The 12,744-nt window shown below is 43.8% G+C and overlaps 1 protein-coding gene across 4 annotated transcripts in view; it reads left to right on the forward strand.

Moving 5' to 3' along the window:
• LOC115175909 (retinoic acid receptor RXR-beta-A) overlaps window positions 1-12,744 on the forward strand; it is a 31,471-nt gene that overhangs the window by 12,306 nt on the left and 6,421 nt on the right. For 2 of the 4 annotated variants that reach the window (XM_029735541.1, XM_029735543.1), the window contains exons 4-8: window positions 5,133-5,280; window positions 6,058-6,237; window positions 6,773-6,796; window positions 9,641-9,801; window positions 10,066-10,195. In XM_029735541.1, coding sequence (XP_029591401.1) covers window positions 5,133-5,280; window positions 6,058-6,237; window positions 6,773-6,796; window positions 9,641-9,801; window positions 10,066-10,195 — 643 coding nt within the window. The remainder of the gene's footprint in view (window positions 1-5,132; window positions 5,281-6,057; window positions 6,238-6,772; window positions 6,797-9,640; window positions 9,802-10,065; window positions 10,196-12,744) is intronic. The other 2 variants (XM_029735542.1, XM_029735544.1) reach the window with 1 other exon arrangement.

Consider the following 12,744-nt stretch of genomic DNA (forward strand, 5'->3'; position numbering starts at 1 on the left):
CGGGGCTGTAGTGGAGCAGGTTGAGAGCTTCAAGCTTCTTGGTGTACACATCACCAACAAACTAACATGGTCCAAGCACACCAAGACAGTCGTGAAGAGGGCACGACAAAACCTATTCCCCCTCAGGAGACTGAAAAGATTTGGCATAGGTCCTCAGATCCTCAAAAGATTCTACAGCTGTACCATCGAGAGCATCCTGACTGGTTGCGTTACTGCTTGGTATGGCAACTGCTCAGCCTCCGACCATATGGCACTACAGAGGGTAGTGCGTAGAGCCCAGTACATCACTGTGGCCAAGCTTCCTGCCATCCAGGACCTCTACCAGGCGGTGTCAGAGGAAGACCCTAAAAATTGTAAGACTCCAGCCACCCTAGTCATAGACTGTTTTCTCTGCTACCGCACGGCAAGCAGTACCAGAGCGCCAAGTCTAGGCTTCTAAACAGCTTCTACCTCCAAGCCATAAGACTCCTGAACATCTAATCAAATGGCTACCCAGACTATTTGCATTGCCCCCCCACCCTCTTTTATGCCGCTGCTACTCTCTGTTATTATCTATGCATAGTCACTTTAATAACTCTACCTACATGTACATATTACCTTAATTACCTCGACTAACTGGTGCCCCCGCACATTGACTGTACTGGTACCCCCTGTATATAGTCTCCCTATTGTTATTTTATTGCTGCTCTTTAACCTCTTGACGGTCTCGTCCCGCAAGCGGGATCAACATCCAGCGAAAAACTCCTATCGACATTAGCATAACGAAATTTAATATATATATTTTTTCAAATATAGGACTGTCTCATATCGTTTTATAGATACACCTCTCCTGAATCGACCCACGTCGTCCGATTTCAAAAAGGTTTTACAGGAAAAGCAAAACATTAGATTATGTTAGAGGAGTACATGGTAAAAGTAGCAACATAGCCATTTTCCGACCAACCACATGCATCACAAATAACCAAAAAACAGCTAAACGCAGCACTAACCTTTTACAAACTTCATCAGATGACACACCTAGGACATCATGTTACACAATGCATGCATTCTTTTGTTCAATAAAGTTCATATTTATATATAAAAACAGCATTGTACATCGGCGCCTGACGTTGACTAACTATTTTCCCTCAAATGCATCCCGGGAAACAGTGCTACAATTTACTCAATTACTATTCGAAAACATTTTTAAAATGTAATATTGTCAGTCTAAGATTTATAGATGAATATATCTTGAAAGCAACTGTCATACCAGATTTAAAAATAACTTTACTGGGTAATCACACTTTGCGATAAAAAGGGGATGCGATACTCAGAAAATTAGCTAGTAAATCCAGCTCGGCGCCATCTTGGAACAATCGCATATCACATCTAATCTTGTATACTATTGTCAATAATCCCTTACCTTTAGTTGTCTTCATCAGAAAGCATTTCCTGGAATCCCAGGTCCACAACAAATGTATTTTCGGTCGAAAAAGACCATCCTTTATGTTTCATTAGCTTGCTGTTGTTAGCGCGTCTGAAGGCTGTATCCAAATGCTCCGTCGGGCGCGGGACAGCCGTTTCGAAAAATAAAATTTTTCCCCCATTTAGGTTCGTTCAAACATGTCAAACGTTGTATAACATAAATCTTCAGGGCCTGTTTCAACAAGAGAGCCAATAAGATTCGAGGGGGACGATTGTATTGTGTTTCAAAACGTTTCGAAAGGAGGGGGTAGACAGGGCCGCCGGCATCATAATGGTGATGGCCCTCCCCCTGTGACCAATTTCCACAGCGTCTCATTCATTCAGTTTCGACAGTAGAAGGCTCAAACCACTTTGTAAAGACTGGGGACATCTAGTGGAAGCAATAGAAAGTGCTCAATGAACCATAGCTCACGGTGTGATTAATAGGCAAAGATGTGAAGTTGAGTCCACAATTCAGAATTCCACTTCCTGTTTCAATCGGTCTCGGGGTTTTGACTGCCATATGAGTTCTGTTATACTCACAGACACCATTCAAACAGTTTTAGAAACTTTAGGGTGTTTTCTATCCACAGATATTAATTATATGCATATCCTAGCTTCTGAGTTTGATTAGTAGGCCGTTTAAAATGGGTACGATTTTTTTTCAAAATGCGCTGTGGCGCCCCCTATCCTAGGGTAAGTCCAAGACTTGTTATTTTTATTGGTTATTCTCATTCATATTTTTTAAACTGCATTGTTGGTTAAGGGCTTGTAAGTAAGCATTTCACTGTAAGGTTTTCAATTTGATTTGAACCATACATCACTCGAAGCAGCCACAACTGTCAGTAAGAGTGTCCACGATTGAGTCTTTGAATGAAGAGATGGAGATAAAACTGTCCAGTTTGAGTGTTTGTTGCAGCTCGTTCCAGTCACTAACTGCAGCAAACGGAAAAGAGGAGCGACCCAGGGATGTGTGTGCTTTGGGGACCTTTAACAGAATGTGACTGGCAGAACAGGTGTTGTATGTGGAGGATGAGGGCTGCAGTAGGCATCTCAGATAGGGGGGAGTGAGGCCTAAGAGGGTTTTACAAATAAGCATTAACCAGTGTGTCTTGCAAAGGGTATATAGAGATTACCAGTTTACAGAGGAGTATAGAGTGCAGTGATGTGTCCTATAAGGAGTATTGGTGGCAAATCTGATGGCCAAATGGTAAAGACCATTTTGCCTCTCGAGAGCACCCTTTCCTGACAATCTAAAAATTATGTCTCCGTAATCTAGCATGGGTATGATGGTCATCTGAATCAGGGTTAGTTTGGCAGCTGGGGTAAAAGAGGAGCGATTACTATAGAGGAAACCAAGTCTAGATTTAACCTTAGCCTGCAGCTTTGTTATGTGCTGAGAGAAGGACAGTGTACCGTCTAGCCATACTCGCAAGTACTTGTATGAGGTGACTAGCTCTAAACCTTCAGAGGTCACACCTGTGGAAAGAGGGGCATTCTTCTTTCCAAACCACATGACCTTTGTTTTGGAGGTGTTCAGAACAAGGTTAGGGGCAAAGAAAGCTTGTTGGACACTAAGATAGCTTTGTTGTAGAGCGTTTAACACAAAATCCAGGGAGGGGCCAGCTGAGTATAAGACTGTATCATCTGCATATAAATGGATGAGAAAGCTTCCTACTGCCAGAGCTATGTTGTTGATGTAAAATGAGAAGAGCGTGGGGCCTAGGATGGAGCCTTGGGGTACACTCTTGGTGACAGGCAGTGGCTGAGACAGCAGATGTTCTGACTTTATACACTGCACTCTTTGAGAGAGGTAGTTTGCAAACCAGGCCAAAGACCCCTCAGAGACACCAATACTCCTTAGCCAGCCCACAGGAATGGAATGCTCAACCGTATCAAAAGCTTTGGCCGAGTCAATAAAAATAGCAGCACAACATTGCTTAGAACCAAGGGCAATGGTGACACATCCATAACCTGAGCAGAAACCAGATTGCATACCAGAGAGAATACTATAGACATCAAGAAAGACAGTCAGTTGATTATTGACAAGTTTTTCCAATGCTTTTGATAAACAGGGCAAAATAGAAGGTGAGCATTTTATTGTCCCCAGCACAAGGTGCACCTGTGTAATGATCATGCTGTTTAATCAGCTTCTTGATTTTCCACACCTGTCAGGTTGATGGATTATCTTGGCAAAGGGGAAATGCTCACAAACAGGGATGTAAACAAATTTGTGCGCAACATGTTAGAGAAATACGTTTTTTGTGCGTATGGAGAATTTCTGTAATCTTTTATTTCAGCTCATGAAACATGTGACCAACACTTTACATGTTGCGTTTTATATTTTTGTTCAGTATAGATATTGTAATTTTTAAAAGTCCATGTAACAATTCAGTTTTTCTAGAAGAAAAAGAAACACACACCTATTTAGGCGAGGTGCTGGCTAGCGGAGTAGAAAACTTGAAAATAAAGGAGAGCCGCACACTAGGAGCTCAGATGCAAAAATGTAATATCAATATCAATACAATTCAGTTTGTCTGCAAAATCAACCATGAAACAGCATTATCTGGGTACTTTTTGAACATGTTGCCCTGCTCTTAATTGTTAGATAGAAGTAGGCTATTTGTCTCTCGTTCGTACACTTTGAACGTGTTCTGACTTTTAAAACCCCAAAAAATATTAAATGATTTCAGTAATGATTCATTTCTGACATTTTAGATGAAGGGTGCCAGTGGATGAATCATTGGTTGCCCTCAAAATCACACATCAAAAGGTCAAACTCTCCCTGTCCTCCTGTGTATGTCTAGAAAATAGAGGACATATTCTGCAATCTTTCAATGAAAGATATACATAAAAAGCATAAATTCACATGCACAAAGTACAGTTTTTAAATCTACTTTGGATGTATGTGCATCTGTGAACATTGCCATTTTTTTTCTTTCCATCTAGGTCCAATATTATTTGTCCAAGGGGCTCACAAGGGCAGCACTGTAGTGAATATCCAAACAAATACCCATACTGTCCATCCCCGAGTGCCTCTCTTTCTCTTTCTTTCCTCCCCTGCCTTTACTTTATCCCTTTCTTTCTACTTCATAGATCAATATGTATACCAGGAGTATAGAAGTGAGACACCCACCCCGACCTCTTCTTTTCACTATCTTCTCTCATGTCAGATGGTCCTTCTCAGTGTTATTTTTCCTCCTCTCCCTCCCTGGCTCTTTCGCTGTCATTCTCCTCCCCCCATTTCACTTTTTCCCTCTGATTCTACTCAAACGTCCTCATGATTTAATCAGGCTCTGAGGATGCCCTGAGACTTAACCTGCTTAAGCTGGTGTTGGTGAGAAGTGCTCTGTAATCTCTACTGCATTGTGGGCGAGGGAGGCGAGGCCCAGATGCTCCTGTCTCAGCCGATGATGCCTGGGTGTGCGAACGGGAAATTGAATGTTGCTTTAATAATGATCAATCAGCCCACTCAAAGAGAGAACTGGCAGTATGTATGTCATTGTTAAATGCATGAAGGTAAATAGTTTTTTATGACAACTCTGCATCGATGGCTCCAAGTAATCGAACTAATGACTGATGTGCTGTCAGTACCTCACACATAAGTGACTTTTCCTCCCACCCCCTTCAATTCAGTAGTTCCCCTCTCACTCCTGCCCCTATCCTCCCCCCTTTCTCTCGGCCTCCAGATCAACTCCACAGTGTCCATGTCGGGACTGCACGCGGTCAGCAGCTCGGACGACGTGAAGCCTCCGTTCGGGCTGGGGGGCCACAGCCCAGGGGGCCCCATGCTTTCCCAGAAGCGCCTGTGTGCCATCTGCGGCGACCGCTCCTCCGGTGAGTCCCAAATCGGCCCCTAGACCCTATGCACTTGTGGTGGAGATCAGAGAGAAATTGAATGGTGTAAGCAATATGGCAGAAATCCCACCCAGCCTGTGAGAAGACAAGTTGAACGATTTACTCTTCGATCTTTAGGACAGGCTGGGGTGGGATTTTGATTTGGGTTTGAGGGTTTGTGTCAGAGAGAGATGCACTTGTTGTGCGATATGCTTTGTTTATTAAAGGATTGTTCTGCCCAAAATGTGACAGGCGTTGAATGAAAGTTAGTTAGGTGGTGTCGATTTTCTTTTCCCATGAATTTGGGATTGACACCCACAGATTTCTGCTGTGCATAGTGGGATCTACACAACAGATGGCATTGGCTACATGGACTTATACCACTTGAGGTATGGAAACATCAGATAACCCTTGATTTTGGGGTGAACTACTCCTTTCCTCTTCATAGAACATTTTTTAAAAGCTGCATAAAATAAAAAACCCAGCAGGGAATAGTTTTTCATCTCTCTCTTGTCCGTGCGAAGCATTTACTCAGTTTATTTACGAGCTCAGTTTCTACTAAAACGGTCTGAAACACTTCATGTACTTTCATTACCATCACACCTGAAGAACTATGTGCTGCAGGCATTGCACCTGAATTATTGAAAGTGGTTTGTTACTGAAATTACCTTCCCTCCTTTTTCTATCCCCCCTCTTCCCTCTCTTTCTGTCTTGTCTTTTTTACATTCCTCTCTCTTGTCTTTCTCTCTTCCTCTTTGTTTCTCTCTCTCTCTATAGGTAAGCACTACGGAGTGTACAGCTGCGAGGGCTGCAAGGGTTTCTTCAAGCGCACGGTGCGCAAGGACCTGAGCTACACCTGCCGGGACAACAAGGACTGCCTGGTGGACAAGCGCCAGCGCAACCGCTGCCAGTACTGTCGCTACCAGAAGTGCCTGGCCTGTGGCATGAAGAGGGAAGGTAAGGGGGGAGCCTAGCAGTCTGCTGGCCTCAACTCGCATTCAATATATCTTATTAAAGGGCAACACTATCACCAAGAAGGGTGAAGTCTTGACATGGAGGGAGAGCTAGGATCTGGGTCTGACTTGCTACAGTAAGAAAGTAGAACGAAGATTGATGGGACACCTTGTGTGTGGTCAGGTGTACCCTAACCGAAAAACCTCTACTCACCAACCGTCTTGCTGAAATAACGTTGACATTGTTGACAAAAAGATTGTATAGCCTACTTGCTATGAAACTGTTTCAAATATCTGTTTTAAATCCACTGAAATTATTTATGTAGAATAAAGATGTCTAAGAGCCATTAAGATTTTATTAGAATATTGTAATATACATTTCTAAGGGGAGAGTATTGATTGTACTCAAAGGGGATGGAAAGAACGAGAAAAGGAGGTGGAGAGAGGGGGATGGAGAGCCTTGTAAACACTAACCCCTGTCCCCCTCTCTCCCCTCTTGTTTCCTCTCATTTTCTCTCTCCCTCTCCCTTCTTCTGTAGTGGTCCAAGATGAACGACAGAGATGTAAGGAGAAAAGAGGGAGTGAAGGAGTGATGGGGGAGTGTGTGAGAAACAATATTTTATGTTGTTTTGTTGTGATTGCCCATTTCTGTGTGAGGTACATTGCAGAATGTATTGGTATGAAACAGGGGTCTGAAACTCCAATTATCAGACGCAAAGTAAGTCTTACGGCCCTGCTACACTATAGCCATCGGGCGTCCGGCATTGCCGTCAGCCGTTGAGGAAATGGTTCCTTTTAAATGAATGAAAGCTGCTTCACTGCCCGTGTTGCACTCACGTTGCATCACATCCAATGTCAGCGTCCAAGCTCAAGAATCGCAGAGGTTCAATACGTGACGCGCTCTTTCATTCTATCTTGTGATTTGGAATAATGAGAAATAAAGTTGATTTTGGTTGCATATGGCCTCGACTATACACCACTGGTAATTGTACAAAGATTTATGAAATCAAGAAGCTAATAAACTCAGCAAAAAAAGAAACATCCCTTTTTCAGCACCCTGTCTTTCAAAGATAATTCGTAAAAATGCAAATAACTTCACAGATCTTCATTGTAAAGGGTTTAAACACTTTCCCATGCTTGTTCAATGAACCATAAACCTGTGGAACGGTCGTTAAGACACTCACAGCTTACAGACGGTAGGCAATTAAGGTCACAGTTATGAAAACTTAGGACACTAAAGACGCCTTTCTACTGACTCTAAACACCAAAAGTAAGATGCCCAGGGTCCCTGCTCATCTGTGTGAACGTGCCTTAGGCAAGCTGCAAGGAGGCATGAGGACTGCAGATGTGGCCAGGGCAATAAATTGCAATATCCGTACTGTGAGAAGCCTAAGACAGTGCTACAGGGAGACAGGACGGACAGCTGATCGTCCTGGCAGTGGCAGACCACGTGTAACAACACCTGCACAGGATCGGTACATCCAAACATCACACCTGCGGGACAGGTACAGGATGGCAACAACAACTGCCCGAGTTACATCAGGAACGCACAATCCCTCCATCAGTGCTCAGACTGTCCGCAATAGGCTGAGAGAGGCTGGACTGAGGGCTTGTAGGCCTGTTGTAAGGCAGGTCCTCACCAGACATCACCGGCAACAACGTTGCCTATGGGCACAAACCCACCATCGCTGGTCCAGACAGGACTGGCAAAAAGTGCTCTTCACTGACGAGTCGCGGTTTTGTCTCACCAGGGGTGATGGTGGGATTTGCGTTTATCGTTGAAGGAATGAGAGTTACACAGAGGCCTGGACTCTGGAGCGGAATTGATTTGGAGGTGGAGGGTCCGTCATGGTCTGGGGCGGTGTGTCACAGCATCATCGGACTGAGCTTGTTGAGCAGGCAATCTCAACGCTGTGCGTTACAGGGAAGACATCCTCCTCCCTCATGTGGTACCCTTCCTGCAGGCTCATCCTGACATGACCCTCCAGCATGACAATGCCACCAGCCATACTGCTCGTTCTGTGCGTGATTTCCTGCAAGACAGGAATGTCAGTGTTCTGCCATGGCCAGCGAAGAGCCCGGATCTCGATCCCATTGAGCACGTCTGGGACCTGTTGGATCGGAGGGTGAGGGCTAGGGCCATTCTCCCCAGAAATGCCCAAGTACTTGCAGGTGCCTTGGTGGAAGAGTGGGGTGACATCTCACAGCTAGAACTGGCAAATCTGGTGCAGTTCATGAGGATGAGATGCACTGCAATGCTTAATATAGCTGGTGGCCACACCAGATACTGACTGTTACTGTTGATTTTGACCCCCCCCCCCCTTTGTTCAGGGACACATTATTCTATTTCTGTTAGTCACATGTCTGTGGAACTTGTTCAGTTTATGTTTCAGTTGTTGAATCTTGTTATGTTCATACAAATATTTACACATGTTAAGTTTGCTGAAAATAAACGCAGTAGACAGTGATTTCTTTTTTTGTGGAGTTTAGCTAGCTAGCTACATTGACCGGCCAGGTTCCCAAGTTAAACAAAAGCAACTTGTGTAATTACACGATAATTTAGTACAACCACTAGCAACGATGTGCTTGTAGCAGGAAAAACATCACATTGACACAACGCTAATGGCAACGCAGCGCGACGCTTCTAGTGGGGCAGAAGTGTTAGTGTTGTCAGTATCACTGACATTGTGGATAATCGTATTGCAATCATGTATTACTGTCGTGTCAGGGTCTGATTAACATATTTCCCTGCATTCTCTGATAGTGGTGCACCGATGATTGGTATTGTTGTGCCAGTTTATGTGGTCTGGGGTGACTCCAAGGATATAGAACCTGTAATGTGCCATAGGAAGAAACCTTATTGTGGGTTGATTGTAATAGGAAAATCCTCTTGAGGGCTGATGGGAATCAGATATCAGTCTTGGGGCCACAAGAAAGCAGCTTGTGAGCCTGATGTGGCCCCCAGGCCTTGAGTTTGAGACCCCTGGGGTGAAAGGTAAAGAAAGCATTGTTGTTTGAACTAACCGGGAAATGTACATATCTGTGTATCTCGCTCTCTCTTTTTCACTACCTGTTATTCTTCACTCTCTGCTTTGCTTACAATCCTCTCTTTCTCTACTTTTTTCTTGGTCTCTTTATTTTTTCCCTATTTCTCCTCCCTTTTTTATTTCACCTCCCTTATCTCACTTTTCTCTTTTTTCTTCACTTTGCTTCCCGTTTGCTCTCTCCCCCTCTCTCCTTCACTGCCTTTTCCTGCCCTTTCTTTCTCTTTTCACCATCCGTCCTACTCCCTCCCTTTCTTTCCCCTCTCACCCTCCCTCCCCTCCTGTGCCTCTCCTTCTCGCTCCCCCAACTCTCTTCCCCTCCTTTCCCCTCTCCTTCCCTCGGCCCTTCCTGTGCCCCTGTAGCCGTGCAGGAAGAGCGCCAGAGGAACAAGGAGCGGGAGAGTGAGGCGGAGTCGACCAGCGCCGTCAACGAGGAGATGCCCGTGGAAAAGATCCTGGAGGCCGAGATGGCCATAGAGCAGAAGACAGAGGTGCATGCCGACGGGAGCTCCGAGGGCAGCTCGGTAAATATGTGTGTGTGTGTTTCTGTGTGTGACCCAGCATCTGGCCCTGCGATGCACACATACCAATTTCTCTTACTTCGTTCCTCACACTGTCTATTATTATTTCTAGACATGGGATTGTGCGACTACACCAACAATTTGTTGTGATACAGTAGATTCTGAGACCACAGACCCACTTTAAAAAAAATGTGATCCAAAGGCCTCTAGTCTCTATTTTGTACCCTATGTTGAAGCCAGTCTCTCTCCCTCTGTTTCTCTCTCCAGCCCAATGACCCGGTCACCAACATTTGCCAGGCTGCAGACAAGCAGCTGTTTACCCTGGTGGAGTGGGCCAAGAGGGTCCCCCACTTCTCTGAGCTGGCCCTGGACGATCAGGTCATCCTGCTACGCGCCGGTACGTTCAAAAAGCCTTCGCCTTTCATGTTCATTGACACCAAATGGAAGAAAGCAAACTGAAGCAGGGAGGAATACCTGGACATATCCAATAAATGTTTGTTTTCCATTTAAAACGTTTAGTTCATGCACCCTAATGAGCACGCCCCTGCGCAGCTTTGACCTCATTAAATCACAGCCGTACACAGCCCTACATGGATAGGCTGATAACCCTGTCTCTCTCCTCGTGGACTATCTTTTATAATACAGTAGCCTCACATTTTGACCAGATACAATGCTATTTTACAGTAAACAAATTGACAACAGACTTTCAGCACACTTATAGGGAAGGACGGCACATGCACGGCACTTACACACATGACTGATGATTGGCTGAGAGAAATTGATGCTGAAAAAGTTGTGGGAGCTATTTTGTTAGACTTCAGTGCCGCTTTTGACATTATTGATCATAGTCTGCTGCTGGATAAACGTATGTGTTATGGCTTTATACCCCCTGCTATATTGTGGATAAAGAGTTACCTGTCTAACAGAACAGAGGGTGCTCTTTAATGGAAGATTCTCCAACATAATCCAGGCAGAATCAGGAATTCCCCATGGCAGCTGTCTAGGCCCCTTACTAGCCTTGAGTAAGGTTAGTGTCTATGTATGCGGATGACTCAACACTTTACACGTCAGCTACTACAGTGAGGGAAATTACTTCAACACTTAACAAAGAGCTGCAGTCAGTTTCAGAATGGGTGGCAAGAAATAAGTCAGTCCTAAATATTTCAAAAACTAAAAGCGTTGTATTTGGGACAAATCATTCACTAAACCAATCAAATAAATCTTGTAATTAATAATGTGGAAATTGAGCAAGTTGAGGTGACTAAACTGCTTGGAATAACCCTGGATTGTAAATTCATGGTCAAAACATGTTGATACAACAGTAGCTAAGATGGGGAGAAGTCTGTCCATGATAAAGCGCTGCTCTGCCTTCTTAACAACACTATAAACAAGGCAGGTCCTCAGAGTTGTGGACTCTGAAGTCACATGACTTGGACTCGAGTCTGATTTGATGACTTGAGACTCAACTTGATAGAAAATAAAATAACTTGAGACTTGACTTGGAGCCTCAAGACTCGGGACTCAACTTTGACTGATGACTTGATATTATCTGGCCAGGTTTTGTAATGTTTTGTCACTCATTTTGTGGCACAGAGTCTCCGTGGATTACTCACGCAGCCAGAGACAGTAGTCGCTGCATCGCCCTTGTAAAAAAAACATGTAAGTTGCAACAGATTGTTTAGTGAAACGCAAACTCTGCACTCTGATTACACCAGCATACTGTCAATCAACACAGGTCGGATGAGCTGGCGAGCAGATTGCTGATTTGCTGTACAGCTATAGGATCGGTGCAGCGCAAACGTCAAATTATAGGGAGCTCTATAATAAATAAATATGCAACTTCAAAAATGTTTTTCCATCAATAACATTAACTGTTTACTTTGCAAGCTCTCCAGCAATGGGGCAACAATTACTGGCATAGGTGTCATGGGCGTCGTAAGGATTGGACCAAGGCACAGCGGGTATAGTGCTCATCTTCTTCAATTTATTTAAAGATAACACTTAAACAAAATAAACAAAACGCCGAAACAGTTCCATAAGGCACACAGGCTATACAGAAAATAACCACCCACAAAGCACAAGTGAAACAAACACAACTAAATATGGCCTCCAATTAGAGACAACGACAATCCGCTGCCTCTAATTGGAGGTAATTCCCAAAAACCCAACATAGAAATAGAAAACTAGATATAAACATAGAAATAGAGAACATAGAACCTAGACCCAAAAACACCGAAACACACAAAACAAACACCCCCTGCCACGCCCTGACCAAACTACAATGACAAATAACCCCTTTTACTGGTCAGGATGTGACAATAGGCCTATTGGTCTTTTAGTATGTGGGCCTAGCAATTGCTTTAAATTGATCATTTACTTGTGAAGCGTGCATTTGGAATTTGATGTTAAAATGAATTATTACTGTGGCGAAGACTCTTCACTTGCATAGAGTGCCTTTTCTCTTGTTGAAATGTTTCCTGTTGCTTTCACACTTTTAAATGCATAGGCCCTATGTGGTAAATGTACAGTGCCTTCGGAAAGAATTCAGACCCCTGGACTTTTAACACATTTTGTTACATTACGGCCTTTTTTTAAATGGCCCTCATCAATTTACACACAATACCCCATAATGTCAAAGAGAAAACATATATATATTTTTTTGCTAAAATTAAAATAAAAAAACTGAAATATTACATTTACATGAGTATTCAAAGCCTTTACTCAGTACTTTGTTGAAGGACCTTTGGCAGCGATTACAGCCTGAAGTCTTCTTGGGTAAGATGCTACAAGCTTGGCACACCTGTATTTGGGGAGTTTCTCCAATTCTTCTCTGCAGATCCTCTTAAGCTCTGTAAGGTTGGATGGGAAGCGTTGCTGTTCAGTTATTTTCAGGTCTCTCCAAAGATGTTCGATCGGGTTCAAGTCCTGCTCTGGCTGGGGCACTCA

This window comes from Salmo trutta, chromosome 36 (assembly GCF_901001165.1).
Source record: "Salmo trutta chromosome 36, fSalTru1.1, whole genome shotgun sequence".
In the NCBI taxonomy this organism is placed as follows: Eukaryota; Metazoa; Chordata; class Actinopteri; order Salmoniformes; family Salmonidae; genus Salmo; species Salmo trutta.